A 16,781-nucleotide genomic window follows, 5' to 3' on the forward strand; every position below is an offset into this window, starting at 1 on the left:
GAGGGACTCAAAGCCCCTAAAGACCGAAGTATGGCTGTCGGACATGGCAAGTTTTCTCGGCTTGTAAAAAATCAAGTTCGCGTTACGAGGATCACTATCGGGTTCGCCCGGAGGTGGCAACCATTCATCGACTTCTTCGCGGGGAACTAATCGTCAGCGGGGTGGGGGGTAGAATAGTGTAGAGTAGGGGGGGAAGAATAGGCGGGTCTATCTGCGAGAGTGGTACTGTTATTTACACTGTTTTGTGTAATTGGTATCTGCACACTAATGTATATTGTTACTATTTATAATGCCAAAAATACCTCAATAAAATTGTCTGTTTAAAAAAAAAAACAAGCGGTAACATAAATTAGGGCTTGTGGAGTTGTGGGTAATAGAGTAGTATGGTTAGAAGATTGGGTAACTGGCAGCAAGCAAAGAGTGGGCATAAATGGTGCATTTTCAAGTTGGCAGACTGCAACTAGAGGTTTTCCAGAAGATTGAGCGCTGGGGTCTTAGCTTTTTGAAATCTATTAATGGCTGAGATGAAAGATACCACATAATGTATCTCAGGTTTCCTAATAGGACATAGAACATACAGCGCAGAAGGAGACCATTCGGCCCATCGAGTCTGCATCGACCCAGTTAAGCCCTCACTTCCACCATATCCCCATAACCCAATAACCCCTCTGTGGTGAATGTGATTCACAATATATGTAGTTGCCAATATAACTCTGTGTATATATGTTCACTATCCACCATTGTAAGTGCAGTTGCACTATCCGACCACCAGGGGAGTCTCTCTGGGAGTACGCGAGAGTTTGTACTGGGCTCCTCCCTTGGCTCCACCCAAGACTCCTCCCCCTGGGACCGATGTATAAAGATCAGTGCCTTAGAGCCAGCCTGCCAGTTCATCTGAAGTTCAACGACGAATAGGCTGGCTCTGTTGTAAGTGTATTAAAGCCTCTGTTCAGATCCAACTACACGTGTTCGCTGAATTGATGGTTCCATCACCCTCCTAACCTTTTTGGTCATTAAGGGCAATTTATCATGGCCAGTCCATCTAACACGCTCGTCTTTGGACTGTGGGAGGAAACCAGGGCACCTGGAGGAAACCCACGCAGACACGGGGAGAACGTGCACACTCTGCTCAGAGAGTGACCCAGCGGGGAATTGAACCTTGAACCCTGGCACTGTGAAGCCACAGTGCTACTCCCAAATGATAAAATGATATAATGATGAAACGTTTGTTGGAATTTTGATCTGTCAGGAGGATATAGGTAGCCAAGGTATATATACAGGTTAAGGACAACGAGACGACAGAAAGCCTGATGGGAATGCAAGTAGTGCAGAGGATGTTAAGAGGATTTAGACAAGTTGAGTGAGTGAGCAAATACATGGCAGATTCCGTACAATGTGGATAAATGTGAAGTTATCACTTCGAACAGAGAAACTGAGTGGCAGAGCATTATTTAAATGGTGCTAGATTGGGAAATGTTGACATACAAAGGAGCCTGGGTGTGCTTGTACACCAGTCATTGAAAGCAAGAATGCAGGCACAGCAAGTAGCCAGGAAAGCAAATGGTATGTTGGCCTTCTTTGCAAGGGGACTTGAGTGCAGAAGCAAGGATGTCTTACTGCAGCTATACAGGGTCTTGGTGAGACCACACCCGGAGTACTATGTGCAGTTGTGGTCCCTATCTCAGAGAAAAATATACTTGAAATAGAGGGCGTGCAGTGAAGGTTCACCAGATCGATTCCTGGGTTGGCAGGATTGTTGTTTGAGGAGAGATTGAGTTGACTAGCCATGTACTCACTGGAATTTAGAAGAAGTGGGAGGGGATCTAATTGAAGCATCTTAAATTCTGACAGAGCTGGACAGACTGGATGCAGGAATATTGGTTCCTCTGTCTGGAGGGTCTAGAAAAAGGGATCACAGTCTCAGGATACTGGGTAGGCCATTCAGGATTAATTCACTCAGGGGCTAATGAACCCGTGGAATTCTTGACCATAGAAGGCCAAGACACTGATAATATTTATTTAAGAAGAAATCGATTCATTCTAGAAACTAAAGGCATCATGGTGTATGGGGAGAACCCGGGGGTATGGCGTTGAGATAGAGGATCAGCCATGATCATTTTGAATGGCGGTGCAGACTGGAAAGGCCTAATGACCTTCTCCTGCTCCAAGTTTCTATATTTCAATAAGTTGGCAGATGGAGTATGATGTGGCCATTGGAAAAGAAAAGCAGAATAGTTTTGGAAGGCATGAAAGTTGTAAACATTGATGTTCAGAGGGACCTGGGTGTGCTTGTAGAAGGAACACAAAGTTAACAAGGAGGTACAGTGAGTATTTAGGAAGGCAAAAGGCACAGTGGCCTTCATTGCAAGGGGGTTTGGAGGACAGGAATAAAGAAATCTTGCTACAATTTGCAGGGCGTTGGTGAGATCGCAACTGGTTACTGTGCGCAGTTTTGGTCTCAATATTTCAGGAAGGGTATGCATGCATCGAAGAAGGCAGTGCAATGAAATTTCACTAGATTGGTGAATTAGATGAGGTGAGAGGGTTGTCCTATGATAGGTTGAGTAAATTGGGCCCATGTTTTCTGGACTTTAGAAGAACGAGAGATGATATCAATTAAGCATACTGTACAAGATTCAGAAGTGGTCTGACAGTGTAATTGCGAAGGATATGGCCACTGGTCAGGGAATCTAAAGCATGGGGACACAGTCTCCGGTTAAGGGGATGATCATTTTGGACTGGGATAAGTTGCAATAATTTCACTCAAAGGAGTTTGAATTTTCGGAATTCTCTTCCCCAGAGGATTATGGATGCTCTGTGGTTGAATATATGTAAGGCTGGGATTTTGATGTCTCAGCGAAGCAAGAGATATGGTGAGCGGGTGGGAAAGTGGAATTGAAGCCCAATATCAGCCATGACCATATTGAATGGTGGAACAGGCTTGACTGCCTGTGTCATCCACACCTGCTCCTATCTCTTGTGTTATTATTGCCACTATGAAGTGCCTTGGGACATATTGGCTGAAATTCTCCAGTCGTTGTGATTCACTTTTCCGACTGGGAGCTCACCCCCACCAGCGGGTTTCACCCCACGAGCAGTGGGAAGATAGAATCCCGCTGCCAGCGCACAGCATGCGGCTGAGAAACACGGCTGGGGAATCACAGAATCCCATCCATTATGTTAAAAGTGCTGTATAAATAATATTGCTGTTGTCACTGTAGAAAAGAAGAAATAAACCAGGCTCCTTAATAATTGAAAAGCTGAACACATTGTAGAGTATCGAGGTGTCTTCAATAAATCAATGAAGGGTAAATAATTTTGGCCAAGAGAAGGCCACAGTAAGTGACATGTCAGTTATTGGTGGGAAATGAAGAGCTATGGATAAAAATACTTTTGTTTGGGTTAATTGAATTGAATTAACTTTTTAATTTTACCTTTCAACATTTTTAACTTTCTTATAATTGGTACATTGGAATAAAGCCATCATCCAACATGAAGAAAATGTTGTACGAATTTTGTTGACTAATTTCTCTTTAATTAAATCCAGGCTATCGGCCTATTTTAGATGCCATGAAGTCTTTTGTAAAGGATACAGGCACAAAGCTGAGAGGACCCTCTGTTGATATAGAGGTAAAACGGAAACTATTATGGTTCATTATAGCCTATTGAGATGCTGATAACAAAATTAAATCTTGGATGTTGGGTCGGTCTTAAGACTGTAACTTGGTGGAACTATCATTTAAAAAGAAAAATCTGTATCTGGGCAGCATCAACAAAGCCACCTTTTATTTCCCATATTCAGGGTGGAATTTAATGTTGGCGGTGGGATTTTGTTCCCCTGTTGCTAAACTGGCAGTTGCCCCATGTCATCTCTGTTGAGGAAGGCCAGCAGGAGTTAAGTGCCCATCATTACTTAACTGGCCAGTGTTGGGCCTTTCCCAGGATTTATGACCCCGAGGCTAATATTCTTGTGAAGAGCTGCCAGTCAATCAGAGGCTGGCAGTTCTTCATTGCCAACACTGCCAGGAGCGATGGCAGGTGCCAGTAATTGCACCGACTAGTGGCCTGAGATCGACAAGGAATCCACACCAAAGGTGAGTGAGGATAGGAAGACGGTGATGAAAAGGGGGTCACTGGCTGGGGCCGAGGGCTCACAGGAGCAGCACCCCCCCACCCCCCCCCCCCCCCCCCCCCCCCACAACATCCTTTTAGTGCAGGAATGGACAGAGATGTGAATTGCCATTGAATATCCCCATTCACAAATTTCATTAAAAAATAGGCAAAATCACCGTACCAGGAACACAAACTCTCCTTTCGATAAGAGGTAATAACGAAATAAACTCTCAACAAATGAACTGCATTCCTTCATGGATTAGTCAGATGACAGTTATTTAGCAGCTTTAATATCGCAAACTGTTCCAGTGCACTTCAAGAGTGTAATCGAACAGAAATTGACAGAAAATTAAAACGAATTTATAAGTTTGTGACTAAAAGACTGATCAAAGTGATAGGTTTTGAAGAAAGTTAGAAAGAAGAGAGAGGCTTTGAGGCATAGGAAGAGAATTCCAGAGCGTAGGGCTTCAATGACTGAAGGTATGGCTGCCTGTGGTGAACAAAGGATGTGGAGATGCACAAGATGCCAGAGTTGAAGGAACTCAGAGTACCCTGAAGATTGTAAGATTGAAGGTGATTTCAAAGTTGGGGAGAGGTGAGTCCATGGAGTAGTTTGAACATGAGGATAAGATTTGTTCTAAGTGGACTGGGAGCAAAGAAAGAACATCACATATTTTCATACCGGAGAAAACTTCTGAAACATTTCATATGATATAAATTACTTTAAAATATGATGATTGTTACATAAACATGTTAGTCATTTTGTGCTCAGCATGATTGTAAAAAGTGGCAATAAAAGTTGATTGTCAAATTAATCTGGTTTTATGGTAGCGTTGGGTCAATTAACAATGTTAGCAAGACCATTGAGAGTAAATCCTGTCTTTTAAATTACACCATGAGACCGTTAAGCATTAACAGGAGAGTGAACAGGTACAATATGGGCTTGAATGGACTGTGGCAATTTCAATGGCATGACCCACATTTTGCTGGACTTTCTTTCCAGGTTTTAAAATCTGGGGGTATGATGGAGCAGTTTGTGATGTTTCTATTTTGTGTCTATTTGTACTCTATAAGGATTTGTTGAGATGTCCCAAGATGAAGCGCCCTTGTGTACCTTGCATTGATGCAGCAGAGGGAACCTCCAGCATACTTTACTCAAAGGATGGAATAATATGGTACCAGCCCACAACGCTAACTCAGCTGTATCTAATAATGCAGGAGCACTCCCGTGAAGCTGTCAAATTTGTACATGGAGACACTGCCAAAGGTACCCAAAGAGATGGAATTGTGCAGTGACAGATTTAAAGTTCCATCTGTTCTCAGAAACTTTTTAAAAAAAACTTTCCACTTAGTTTGATGGCCCATATGAAAAATACATTGCAGATGTGGTATCAACAAGAGGCAAACTCTTTGCCTGTTATTAATTAACTTCTGGTAGTTGGTTTCTTCTGCTTTCATTCATTGTATAAGCTTACAAACTTTAATTGGTGAAGTGTGCTAATCTTTTATGTCACAGCTGTCATTGTTTCCCCCCACCCCCCGGGAGTGGGAGTTCCCACATTACTTCTGTCTGGGAGGGCAGAAGCTATTCAAGTGCCATCAAGTACTTACCTGCCAATATTGGGCCTCCCACCAAAGCAAGGACCCAGGAGGCTGGGACTGCAGTCCCCAATAGTTGCTGGTCAATCAGTAGCCTGTGGCTCTCCACAGCACCAGGGCTGGTGGCTGCTGCCTGCAATGCACTGAAGTCTTCACCAGGGATTGCTCCTAAAAATAGGTAAGTGGGGCAAGATGGGGGATCACAAGAACAGGGTTGCAGGATGGGTCAGAGTGAAGGTAGGTGGGTGGCTGTCACTGGAATACTCCCAATCCTCCATTTTGCCTATCAATGAGGGACACCTTTCGCTCCCAACCCCATGAGGCTATAGGCATCCCTGACGGAGGGATGGAGGCCCTTGGCAAGTCCCATAAAATCCCTGAGCCACCATTAAATTTGAGTGGGTACAGGGACATTTGCTTTCAATTGACTCATTGAGCCTAATGTACATCCTATTTCCCGACTGGGCCTTTCCACAGTAAAGTAGTATCAGTTTTCTCAATGCCAGGAATCGTATGAGAGTACTCCTGCTTGATTTTCCTGACCCCTCTGCCATCATGCTCACTTGGCTGGATTGAATTAAATTCCAGCTGTTGTGGGTGAAATAGAGCAATGCAGGTCCAGTTCACGTATTCTCTTCTATTTGCTATCTGCCAGTTTTGTGTCCTTTGATGACTTTCAACAAATACCTTCTGTCCTGTCCTTGCTATAAAGTGTTTTTTGGAATGCAAAGAATTCTGGGGACTATCACCATTAACGACTCTGACGTAAGTTGACTGGTCAAAAACTTGTTGAGTGAGATGCAAGCAGGGGAGGTGAGATAAACAGTAGAGAAGTTTTACTGCGCAGCAAATTTTAAGGTCAAAAAGTGCACAGCTCAGCAACATTATCAGATATCAATTTTCAGTGCCAACAATGCGGGTGTTTCTTTTTTTTTGCTGACTCTGGCAAGAGTGAAGTGGAAACAGGCATCGTCAAAGCCAAAATTGAATCAACAAACAAGCTTGCACTGCTGTTTAGTTCTAAGTAAGTGGCTCATGGCTATTGTAATGAGAGGCTAATATGTCCAACAGCATTCTTTTAACCTTAGAAATTGTCCAATTTAGGAGTCAAGCATTTTTTTGAAACTGACATTGTGTGCCAGGGTTTACCTGAAGGTAACCTTTGATTCTGACCTTGCTGAAATCAGGGGGAAGGCGCCGTTTACATGTTGACACATTAATGGCAGGTCGCCACTTGTGATGTATTGTGGAGTTTAGAAGTTGAGAGGGGGTGGGGTGGGGTGTTCACTAGTCTGAGAGGGCACAAAATGCTTGGGTTAAAAAAAAGTTACCTCATCCACCTGGCTGCATCCTCTCTGACATGAGCTGGCTCGAACAAGCTCTGCGGAAGCAGGTAGGGAAGGTTTTAGCTGGCCTAATTTGGAGCCTACTCCATGTGCTCCCATTCTCTTCTCAGAAGACCCAAAGAATTTTGGTCCTTCTCTATCATTCAAACAATTAAGAAAAAATGCATCCTTTGATAATTTTCTCACAGGTGTCTACAAGGGAGATGGGCCTTATAAAGTCCTCATTGATGTGAAAGGAATCCCTGACCTCTACAATGTCACAATGGAAGCTAGTGGTTTAAAGGTTTCATCCAACATCACCCTGAGTTCGCTCATCGACTACTTGAAACGGTATTCTGACCAATCACCATCCTACAGCGTTATAGCTCGTCACTTGCTTAAGGTTGCAAATGGACCTGTGAGAAATGTAAGTTTAGCATTGCTTAGTTTTGTCAAAGCATGCATGCATTCTTTTTTTAAAGTATTTTTATTTGACAAATTTTCAACATTTTCACAGTACAAAAACAACCCCAAAGAAACAAAATAATTCTTAATTTCCTTGATCCCCCTCTCATCCTAACCCCGAAGCTTCACGTCCAACCTCCCCGGTTCAAACCCGTTATTCCCTCAAATCGACCTCTCCCCTGGCCCAATCCCCAGTTTAAAGTATTGTCTAAACTGCCTCCATGTCTTCAATATGGCCACCGCCAGATTCATCGAGTACTTTCCTTGGGCCATCGGGAGTAGCCCTGGTGCCAGCGACTGCAACCGTGACCCTCTACAAGAGCCCGCCTCCGTTTTTACCCACAGAGCCACCCTCCTCCTTGCTCCAGCCCTGCACCTTCTCTGCAGTCGGCGGCCAATAATAATACGACAGGTTTGGGAGGCCTAGCCCCCCCACTACCTCCTCAAATGGGGAGATCAGCCTGTCCACCCCCGAAGGACTTAGGCATAAAGACCGGCAAACATCGGAACAAAAACAGAATCGTGGCAAAACACTCATTTTAACTAACTGCACCCAGCCCACTAACGACAGAGGGAGATTGTCCCACCTCAGTAAATCAGCCTTCATCCTCCACTGCAAATTAATGGAATTAAACTTCCATAGTCCTGCCCAGTCCCGGGCCACCTGCACCCTGAAATAGATAAAGTGATTGCTGCCAAGCAGAATGGCAGCCCCTCTACCCATGCTCCAACTCCCGGCGGGGAGACCATAAAATACTTGAGGTTCCCTGATTTCAATTTATACCCCGAAAACACCCCAAATCACTGGAGAAGCTCCATTCCCCCCCCTCCCCCCCACGGATGTGCTCGGTTCCCAAATAGCAGATCATCGGCATGTAGGAACACCTTATGCTCTATCCCCTTCCACAACCCCGGGCTCCTCAGCGCCAAGGGCTCCATAGCCAATGCAAACAGAAGGGGGGACATGGGACATCACAGCCTCGTACCCGGTGTAGTGCCAAATACCCTAAATTCATTCTGTTGATGCGCACACTCGCCATCGACCCCTTATAAAGCAGCTGCACCCACACCACAAACTTTGGCCCAATCCCAAACCTCTCCAGTACCGCCATCAAATAACTCCATTCTATTCTATCAAATGCCTTCTCCACATCCACCACCGCCACCACCTCTGTCTCCCTTCCCTCAACTGGAGAAAGGACGACATTCAACAACCTCTTCACTTTCAAGAACGATTGTCTTCCCTTTACGAACACCATCTGATCCTCCTCAATCACTTTCGGGGGACGAATCAGCGGGGCAGTTACATGATAGTGATGGGTGCATTAGAGGGTAAATTGGTGGCACTGGCGAGTGTATATAGTCCTGACCTTAACACCAATACCTTTGCGACTATCTTGGCATCTACATTCAGCAGAGATCTGGGTCTATACGACCCACAGTCCACCAGTCCTTCTTGTCCTTCTTTAACAACAACGAGATGGAAACCTGCCCCATCATTTGTGGCAAGACACCCCTACCCTTCGCATCCTCAAACTTTCCCACCATCAACGGCGCCAGCTTGTCCTTAAATTTCTTCTAAATTTCAACCAGGAACTCATCGGGTCCGGCTGCCTTCCCTGCAATTTTCTGCTGCTAAACATGAGGTAGATAAAAGCCATATGCTTCAGCTCCTACCACAAAAGTCCTCCCTTGCCATGATACCCATCCCATTCTGCAGCCATGATTTCAGGTGAAACTGAACTGTTTGTAGCTTGGCATCCTATTCAATTCCAAGCTAACCCTTTCACCCCATATTTTCCGAATTACAAATATTTCCACTTCATAATATTACACATTTCTGCTTTAGCCAAGCTGTTCAAACAGCTTTCACAGCTTTGTCGCTATTAGGTTTAGAATATTCACTATCCTTATCTTATGATAGAAGCATTTGAGGGATGTGTGATTAATAATGATTGATGGAAACACCAATACAACCCATTATCGGTGCTCATGGATCGGTACCAAGAAAACTCTAATTGAAAACTCATCAGGAATTCAAAAACCAAATTCTCTCACCACATACAGTAGCCTAATACAAAACTAGTTTGTGTTCTGAAAGTCCAGGAACTTTAACTACATAATCATGTACGATAAACATTATTTTGGTACACAACCAACTGTGTCACTAGTTGCGTGAGCTGTGTCAGATATGCTAGTTCTCTCCCCTTAAATTAAAGTCATTCTCTGTTAGCACATTGCAAATGTTATATTTGCTTTATTTTCTTAGTGTTTAAATAATGAAGTTCAACTTGTTTTGGGATCATTTTTATGAAAAGAAAACATAGTCCTCAGTTTTTTAATTGCTGATGTGTATCCTTAATTTTATCCTTAAATATTGTATCCTTTTCACACTCTAAATTTCAATGCTAACATGTACCTAATCATAATGGAGTAACAAAAACCCCAGTTTGAAATGAACTGGTTCATTTTCTCTTTCAAAAATGGAACATCTAACTACCTGTTGGCACATCATCCAACAAATGGCCGTGTTCAAAGTTGACCAAACTTTATTTACTGAAAATGTTGGGTTAAACTTACATTGTCAATAACCAGTTGAGTGCATGTGACTTACACCAGCAAGTTTAAGAAATTAATTTGGGATCTAGACCTGCAATTTGAGAGTCAGGCAATGAGTGGCACGTGTAGTTGATGATGCTAGTGGGCTCAGAATTGCTGCTGTTAACCTAAAAATTAGGTAGTTGTTGGAACCAACAATTCTACGGACACGCGCTTGTAGGATTAGAATAGCGGTTTTAATATACTTACAACAGAGCCAGCCTGTTAGCCGTTGAACTTTCGGCGAACTGGCCGGCTGACCCTGTGGCACTGATCTTTATACAGCAGCTCCCGGGGGGAGGAGTCCTGGGCGGAGCCAAGGGAGAAGCCCAGTACAACTCTTGAGCATTCCCAGAGCTACTCCCCCTGGTGGTCAGGTAGTGCAACTGCACTTACAATATAGACACATATATATACAGATTATAATCCCGTGTGAATCACATTCACCACAGTAGTCAAAAGTAATCTAACACTGCATATTTTATGTTCTATATCAATAGGCTGGTGGATGGGCTGGAAATTTGATGATGAAATGGAAACACCGTGAATTTGTCTCTGATGTGTTTGTAGCCTTTGAAGTTGCTGGTGCTAAAGTGACTGTTTCAGATATTACTGAGTTGAACACTTACACCCTAATGCAATTTCTCGATGTCAACATGCAAGGAAAGGTAGGTTTTTATGACCTGATTCAGGATTTTTGATAGTTATAACTCGCCTGACCTGTTCATTTTTGAGCAAGCATTTTTAAAATGTACGACATGAAGACACTTCAATTTTAAAATAGATTTAAAATTTCGGCCACTTCTGACACGCACTGATTTTGGCAGCTAAGGGTGTAGATTTCCTGAGTCAGTCACTGCAGTGAGGTACCCTGCAAAACACAAAGGAGCATGAGAAAATTGCCAGCGCACTGCCTGTGATTTTTTTTCTTTAGATGCTTTCAGTCTGCCAGGCACAGATTCCTGGGGTTTTATTTTCGCCATGGAAATGAGGATTAGGAGTAGATTTATTTTCAGGTCAGAAACTCACACCCAGTGGGAAACTGATTAAAATTCAGATTTTCACATGGGGAATGGTATGGAGAACGGTTTCCTGCCCACTTAGAACTAGTGGGGGCGGGACTGAAGGCAGGTCAGATGAAGTATAGGAATCCACTTAGATTGGAGTCATCACATGTTGACCTGAGAGATCTGCGGTTTGTACCTAAGCATTTGACCAAGAGCTACAAGCTACAGTTCATGTCAGTGCAAAGCTTTCTCAAACTGACACTTCACACCTCAAGATAACAGCAACAGTCCGACAAGCCTCTGAAGAGAATGGTGCAGCATAAAATCTGTGATATAATAAACAAATTACGTGTAGAAAGAGAGGGAGAGATCCAACAATTTACAGACACCAGCAATATACACAGCTGCCTCACAGCGCCAGAGACTCAAGTTCAATTCCGACCTTGGGTGACTGTGTGGATTTTATACATTCTCCCTGTGTCTCTGTGAGTTTCCTCTGTGTGCTCTGGTTTTGTCCCACAGTCCAAAGGTTAGGTGGATTGGCCATGCTAAATTGCCCCTTGATGTCCAAAGGGTAGGTGTGATTATGAGAAAAGGGCTGAGACGTGGGGCTCGTTAGGGTGCTCTTCCTAAGGCTCAGTGCAGACTCAATGGGCCGAATGGTCGTCTTCTGCATTGTAGGGATTTTATGATTCTTCAGTGCTGTCAAGAAGATCTGTGGCCCAAACACCTAGGAGCTCATTTTGCTGACGACCAAATGTAGAGGGGAGATCATCAAAGACAGAAGGACAGTCAGTGCTTGCTGGAGAGAATATTTTGAAGAACTCCTCAATCTATACTCTGTTCTCGACTGAATTCCCTGAACTCCTCCATTCCTCAGTATCCTATCTGTTTCCATCTTCACGTCACCCCAGTCCGGAGCAAAGTCGATAAAACCATTTAATAGCTGGAAGATAACAAAGCCTGGAGCTGATGGAATCTCTGTTAAAATTCTGAAACACAGCGGAGATACACTCTTGGCTCGGCTTGAAAACCTTGTGTCCTTCATCGGAGAAGAGGGATACTTGCCAGAGAATCTCAGGGACCTTCTGATCATGACCATATCCAAAGAGGGAGACCAGTCCAATTGCAGTAACTACAGAGTATTCTCACTGCTGGCTGCCATAGGAAAGATCCTTGCAAGGATCCTCCTCGACTGGTCTTCTCCCACTGGATGAGGACCTCCTTCCAGAGTTGCAGAGTGGGTTTTGCCCAAGAGGCACCAGACATTATCTTCACTGCGTTCAAGTTCAAGAAAAATACAAAGAAGTGCACCGATTGATTGTACTTGGGCTTATTCCAACCTCATGGCAGCCTTTGACTCTCAACTGTGAAGAGTATCCTTCTCAAATTTGGCTGACTTCAGAAATTTGTCAACATATCTGCCTACTCCACGAAGACACACAAACTGTGATTGTCACCAACATAACCAGCACTCTTGAGTTATCAGAAAAGCCTCAACATCTTCCTTGTTGCAATACAGCACCTCACCTTCAGAAAATTACATACAAATGTGGAGATAATTTACAGAACAGATGGGAAACTGTTCCATGTAAGCCACCTTCAATCTAAAACCAAAATCACTCCAGATTCATCAATTGAGCTCAAGTATGCAGATCACTCTGATGTGTATGCTCACTTGGAAACTAAGCTTTTTTTAAAGGTATTCTAGGACCAACATGTGCAAAAAGAACCGTAACATACACAGCACCACACTGAATAACCTCCCATCCACAGTTTGTACAATTTTTACCCTCTCTCTTCCCCGCGACCAACAATTCAAAAATTATCATGAACAGCTCCTACCGTGTCTCAAATCGTTCCTTCGACCCCCTCAACTCAAATTTGATCTTTTCCAACCGTAGAAAGCCATAAAGGTCCCCCAGCCCTGCTGCCGCCCCCCAGTGGCGTATTCGCCCCCCCAATTCAACACGATTCTTCGCAGGGAAATTAGAGCAGCAACAGCCACAACATCAGCCCCCTTCCTCTTCGTCAGCTCAGGCATTTCCGATACCAGAAAGATCATCACCATTGTGTCCGGCCTAACCTCCACTCCCACAACTTTGGACCATGTCCCAAACACCTCTTCCCAGTACCTCTCCAACTTCTCACAACTACAGAACATGTGTGCGTTGTTCGCTCACCCTGCCGCATTTCTCACACTCGTCAGCCAGCCCTTGAAAGAACCCACTCATCCTTGCCCAAGTCATTTCCACCCTAAGCACTACCTTGAACTGGATCAAGCTCATCCACGCGCAGGACGTTGAGTTCACCTTGCGCATCGCCTCACACCACAGATCCCAATTTATTTCCCCCCCCCCCGAACTCCTCCTCCCATTAGCACTTGATCCTCGTCACTTGCGCCTCCCCCATCCCACTGCTCCCCCAACCACCCATATATATCCCCAATCCTATATTCTCCCGACTCATCCGGGAGCAGTAATTGCTCCAACAGGGTATAGCCCTGCAATTTGGGAAACGCTCTCCACTCCTTTCTTGTGAAGTCCCGAACATCATCTACCTAAATTCACTCTCTCTCGGCAACTCAAATCTCCCTCTCAACTTGTCCAATCCTGAAAACTGCCCTTCCAGATACAGGTCCCTCAGCCTCTCCAGACCTGCCTCCCTCAACTTCCCGTACATAGAACATAGAACAGAACAGGCCCTTCGGCCCTCGATGTTGTGCCGAGCAATGATCACCCTACTTAAACCCACGTAACCCGTATACCCGTAACCCAACAATCCCCCCCATTAACCTTACACTACGGAAAATTTAGCATGGCCAATCCACCTAACCCGCACATCTTTGGACTGTGGGAGGAAACCGGAGCACCCGGAGGAAACCCACGCACACACGGGGAGGACGTGCAGACTCCACACAGACAGTGACCCAGCCGGGAATCGAACCTGGGACCCTGGAGCTGTGAAGCATTGATGCTAACCACCATGCTACCGTGAGGCCCCTACATCCCATCCATCTTCCCCGGTTAAACCTATGGGGCGATTTGCGGAGAATCGTAAAGGCTGCCATGGGACAAGCTGACGCACGGCAGCCTTCACGGCCACTTCCGGGGCCGATTCTTCCCCCCCCCCCCCCCCCCCCCCCCCCCCGGGCGGGGCTAGGAGCGCGGCCCCGTGCGTCACGGCCTTGATGACGGTCGTCAAAGCCGCACGTCAAGCGTCACGGCGGCTGACGTGGCCGATGACGTCAGCTGCGCATGCGCAGGTTGGACAACACCAACCCGCGCATACGCAGTTGCCGTCTTTCTCCTCAGCCGCCCGGCAAGACGTGGCGGCTTGATCTTGCCGGGCAGCGGAGGGGAAGAGTGCGTCCGTTTTGGACGCTGGCCCGACGATCGGTGGGCAACGATCGCGGGCCTGTCCCCTCCCGAGCACAGTCGTGGTGCTCCCGTGCCAATCGGGCCTCTAGATGCCCCAAACGGGCATCTGGCACCCGTTTCACGACGGCAGCGAGCAGGTGTGTTTGTTGCCGTGTTGAAATGGGCGTGAAGGCCCGGCCGCTCGGCCCATCGGCCTCGGAAAATCGCCGCTCGCCGTAAAAATCGACGAGCGGCGATTCGTGGTGTGGGTCGGGCGTGGGGGGGGGGGGGGGGGGGGGGGAATAGCAGGAGGGCGTGAAAAATGTTGGGAGGCCCTCCCGCTATTCTCCCACCCGGCGTGGGGGGCGGAGAATCGCGCCCATGGCTTCCGCACAGTGGCGTCAACATTGACTTCAGTTTCAATTTTAAGTGCCTCCTGAGCTGATTCCATACCCCAACTGTCGACCGTACCACCAGGCTCCCTGTATACCTCCCCTGAGCAAATGGTTCTCAAGCTGGATCCCCGATAGGATTCCTCCTCCATCCTAACCCACTCTGCCCCCTCCTCTCCACCACCATCGCCTCACCTTCTCCACCTTTACTGCCCAATAATAGTGTAGCTGGTTGGGAGCCCCAACCCCACTTTCTGCCTCTCTAGCAGGCCCTCTTTACCCTCAGCACTTTCCCCGGCCATACAATCACTGTCTCCAGTTTCTGGAAGAAGGCCTTCAGGAAAAAGATTAGGAGGGTCTGGAAAACAAACAGGAATCTCGGAGCACATTAATTTTCACGACCTGCACCCTTCCTGCCAGTGTTGGGTGTAGTATGTCCTATCTCTTAAAATTCCCCCCTGATCTCCTCCAATGTTGTCAAATTCCACTTGTGCATCGTAGCCCATTCCCTCATCACGTGAATCCCCAAATACCTGAACTTTTCCCTAGCCACCTTAAATGGCAGGTTGAACCCCAGCCCCGCTGCTTTCATCGGAAACACCTCGTTCTTTCCGACAGTTTCTTATACTCCGAGCAGGTCCCAAACCTCTCCGATATTCCCATGATCCTACCCATACAAACAACAGATCGTCCATGTACAGTGACACTTGGTGCCCCCTGTGCCCCCTCATAATTTCCCCGCCACTCCACAAACCCCCTCAGGGCCAAACCAATGGCTCAGTTGCTCGTGTGAAAACAACGGTGACAATGGACACTCCTGTCTCATACCTCTGTGCAGCCCAGAACTCCGTGAACTCGTCCCATTCGTAACTACATTTGCCACCGGAACTACATATAACAAGCACAGCGACGCCACACACTTGGGTCCAAGCCCAAATCGCCCCAAAATCTCAAATAGGTACCTCCCTTTTACCCGATCAAAAGCCTTCTCTGCATCCATAGAGACAATAACCTCCGGCATGCGCCCCACCGAGGGCGTGATTACTACATTCAGCAGCCTCCTGATATTACTGGAGAGCTGCCTGCCCCTCACAAAATCTGTTTGGTCCTCTGCCACTACCCCTTCCCACCACCAGCTTAGCCAGTACCTTCACGTCAATGTCAACAACAAATGGGCCTATGTGTCCCACACTTCAGCGGATCCTTCCCCTTCTTAGGGATTAGCGTAATCGATGCCTGCGTCAGTGTCTCTCGCAGCTCTCCTTCTCCAGTGCCTCACTAAACATCCCCAGCAAATGCAGTACTGACTCTGTTGCAAACATCTTATAGAACTCTGCCAGAAAGCCATCTGGCCCCGGAGCCTTCCCCGACTTCCTCCCCCCAATACTATCTTTTTTTTAAAAATAATTTTTATTCAAATGTTCACAATTTCACAAAAAAGAAAACAATAACAGAAAATTCTAAGAACAAAAAGAACTGAACCCCCCCCCCCCCATAAATACAAAAGAGAAACAATAAATTAACACCTGTCGTTGGCAAACAACAGATATTGAACCCAAAACAAAAACAAAGAGACGAGACCCCCCCACCCCCGGGTTGCTGCTGCTGTTGACCTTTTGTCTTTACCGTTCTGCCAGGAGATCTAGGAATGGTTGCCATCTCCTGAAAAACCCCTGCACTGACCCCCTTAGGGCAAATTTCACCCTCTCCAATTTAATAAACCCCGCCATATCGTTGACCCAGGCCTCCACGCTTGGGGGCCTCGCATCCTTCCATTGAAGAAGAATCCTCCGCCGGGCTACTAGGGACACAAAGGCCAGAACACCGGCCTCTTTCGCCTCTGCACTCCCGGCTCCACTGCAACCCCAAATATTGCGAGTCCCCAGCCTGGATTGACTCTGGATCCTACCACCCTCGATACCG

The 16,781-nt window shown here is 46.2% G+C and overlaps 1 protein-coding gene across 2 annotated transcripts in view; it reads left to right on the forward strand.

Moving 5' to 3' along the window:
- LOC119970555 (xanthine dehydrogenase/oxidase-like) overlaps positions 1–16,781 on the forward strand; it is a 225,224-nt gene that overhangs the window by 119,054 nt on the left and 89,389 nt on the right. For both annotated transcript variants that reach the window (XM_038805371.1, XM_038805370.1), the window contains 4 exons: positions 3,548–3,630; positions 5,188–5,380; positions 7,247–7,464; positions 10,601–10,768. In XM_038805371.1, the coding sequence (XP_038661299.1) occupies positions 3,548–3,630; positions 5,188–5,380; positions 7,247–7,464; positions 10,601–10,768 (662 nt within the window). The remainder of the gene's footprint in view (positions 1–3,547; positions 3,631–5,187; positions 5,381–7,246; positions 7,465–10,600; positions 10,769–16,781) is intronic.

This window comes from Scyliorhinus canicula, chromosome 8, assembly GCF_902713615.1.
Source record: "Scyliorhinus canicula chromosome 8, sScyCan1.1, whole genome shotgun sequence".
NCBI classification, from domain to species: Eukaryota; Metazoa; Chordata; class Chondrichthyes; order Carcharhiniformes; family Scyliorhinidae; genus Scyliorhinus; species Scyliorhinus canicula.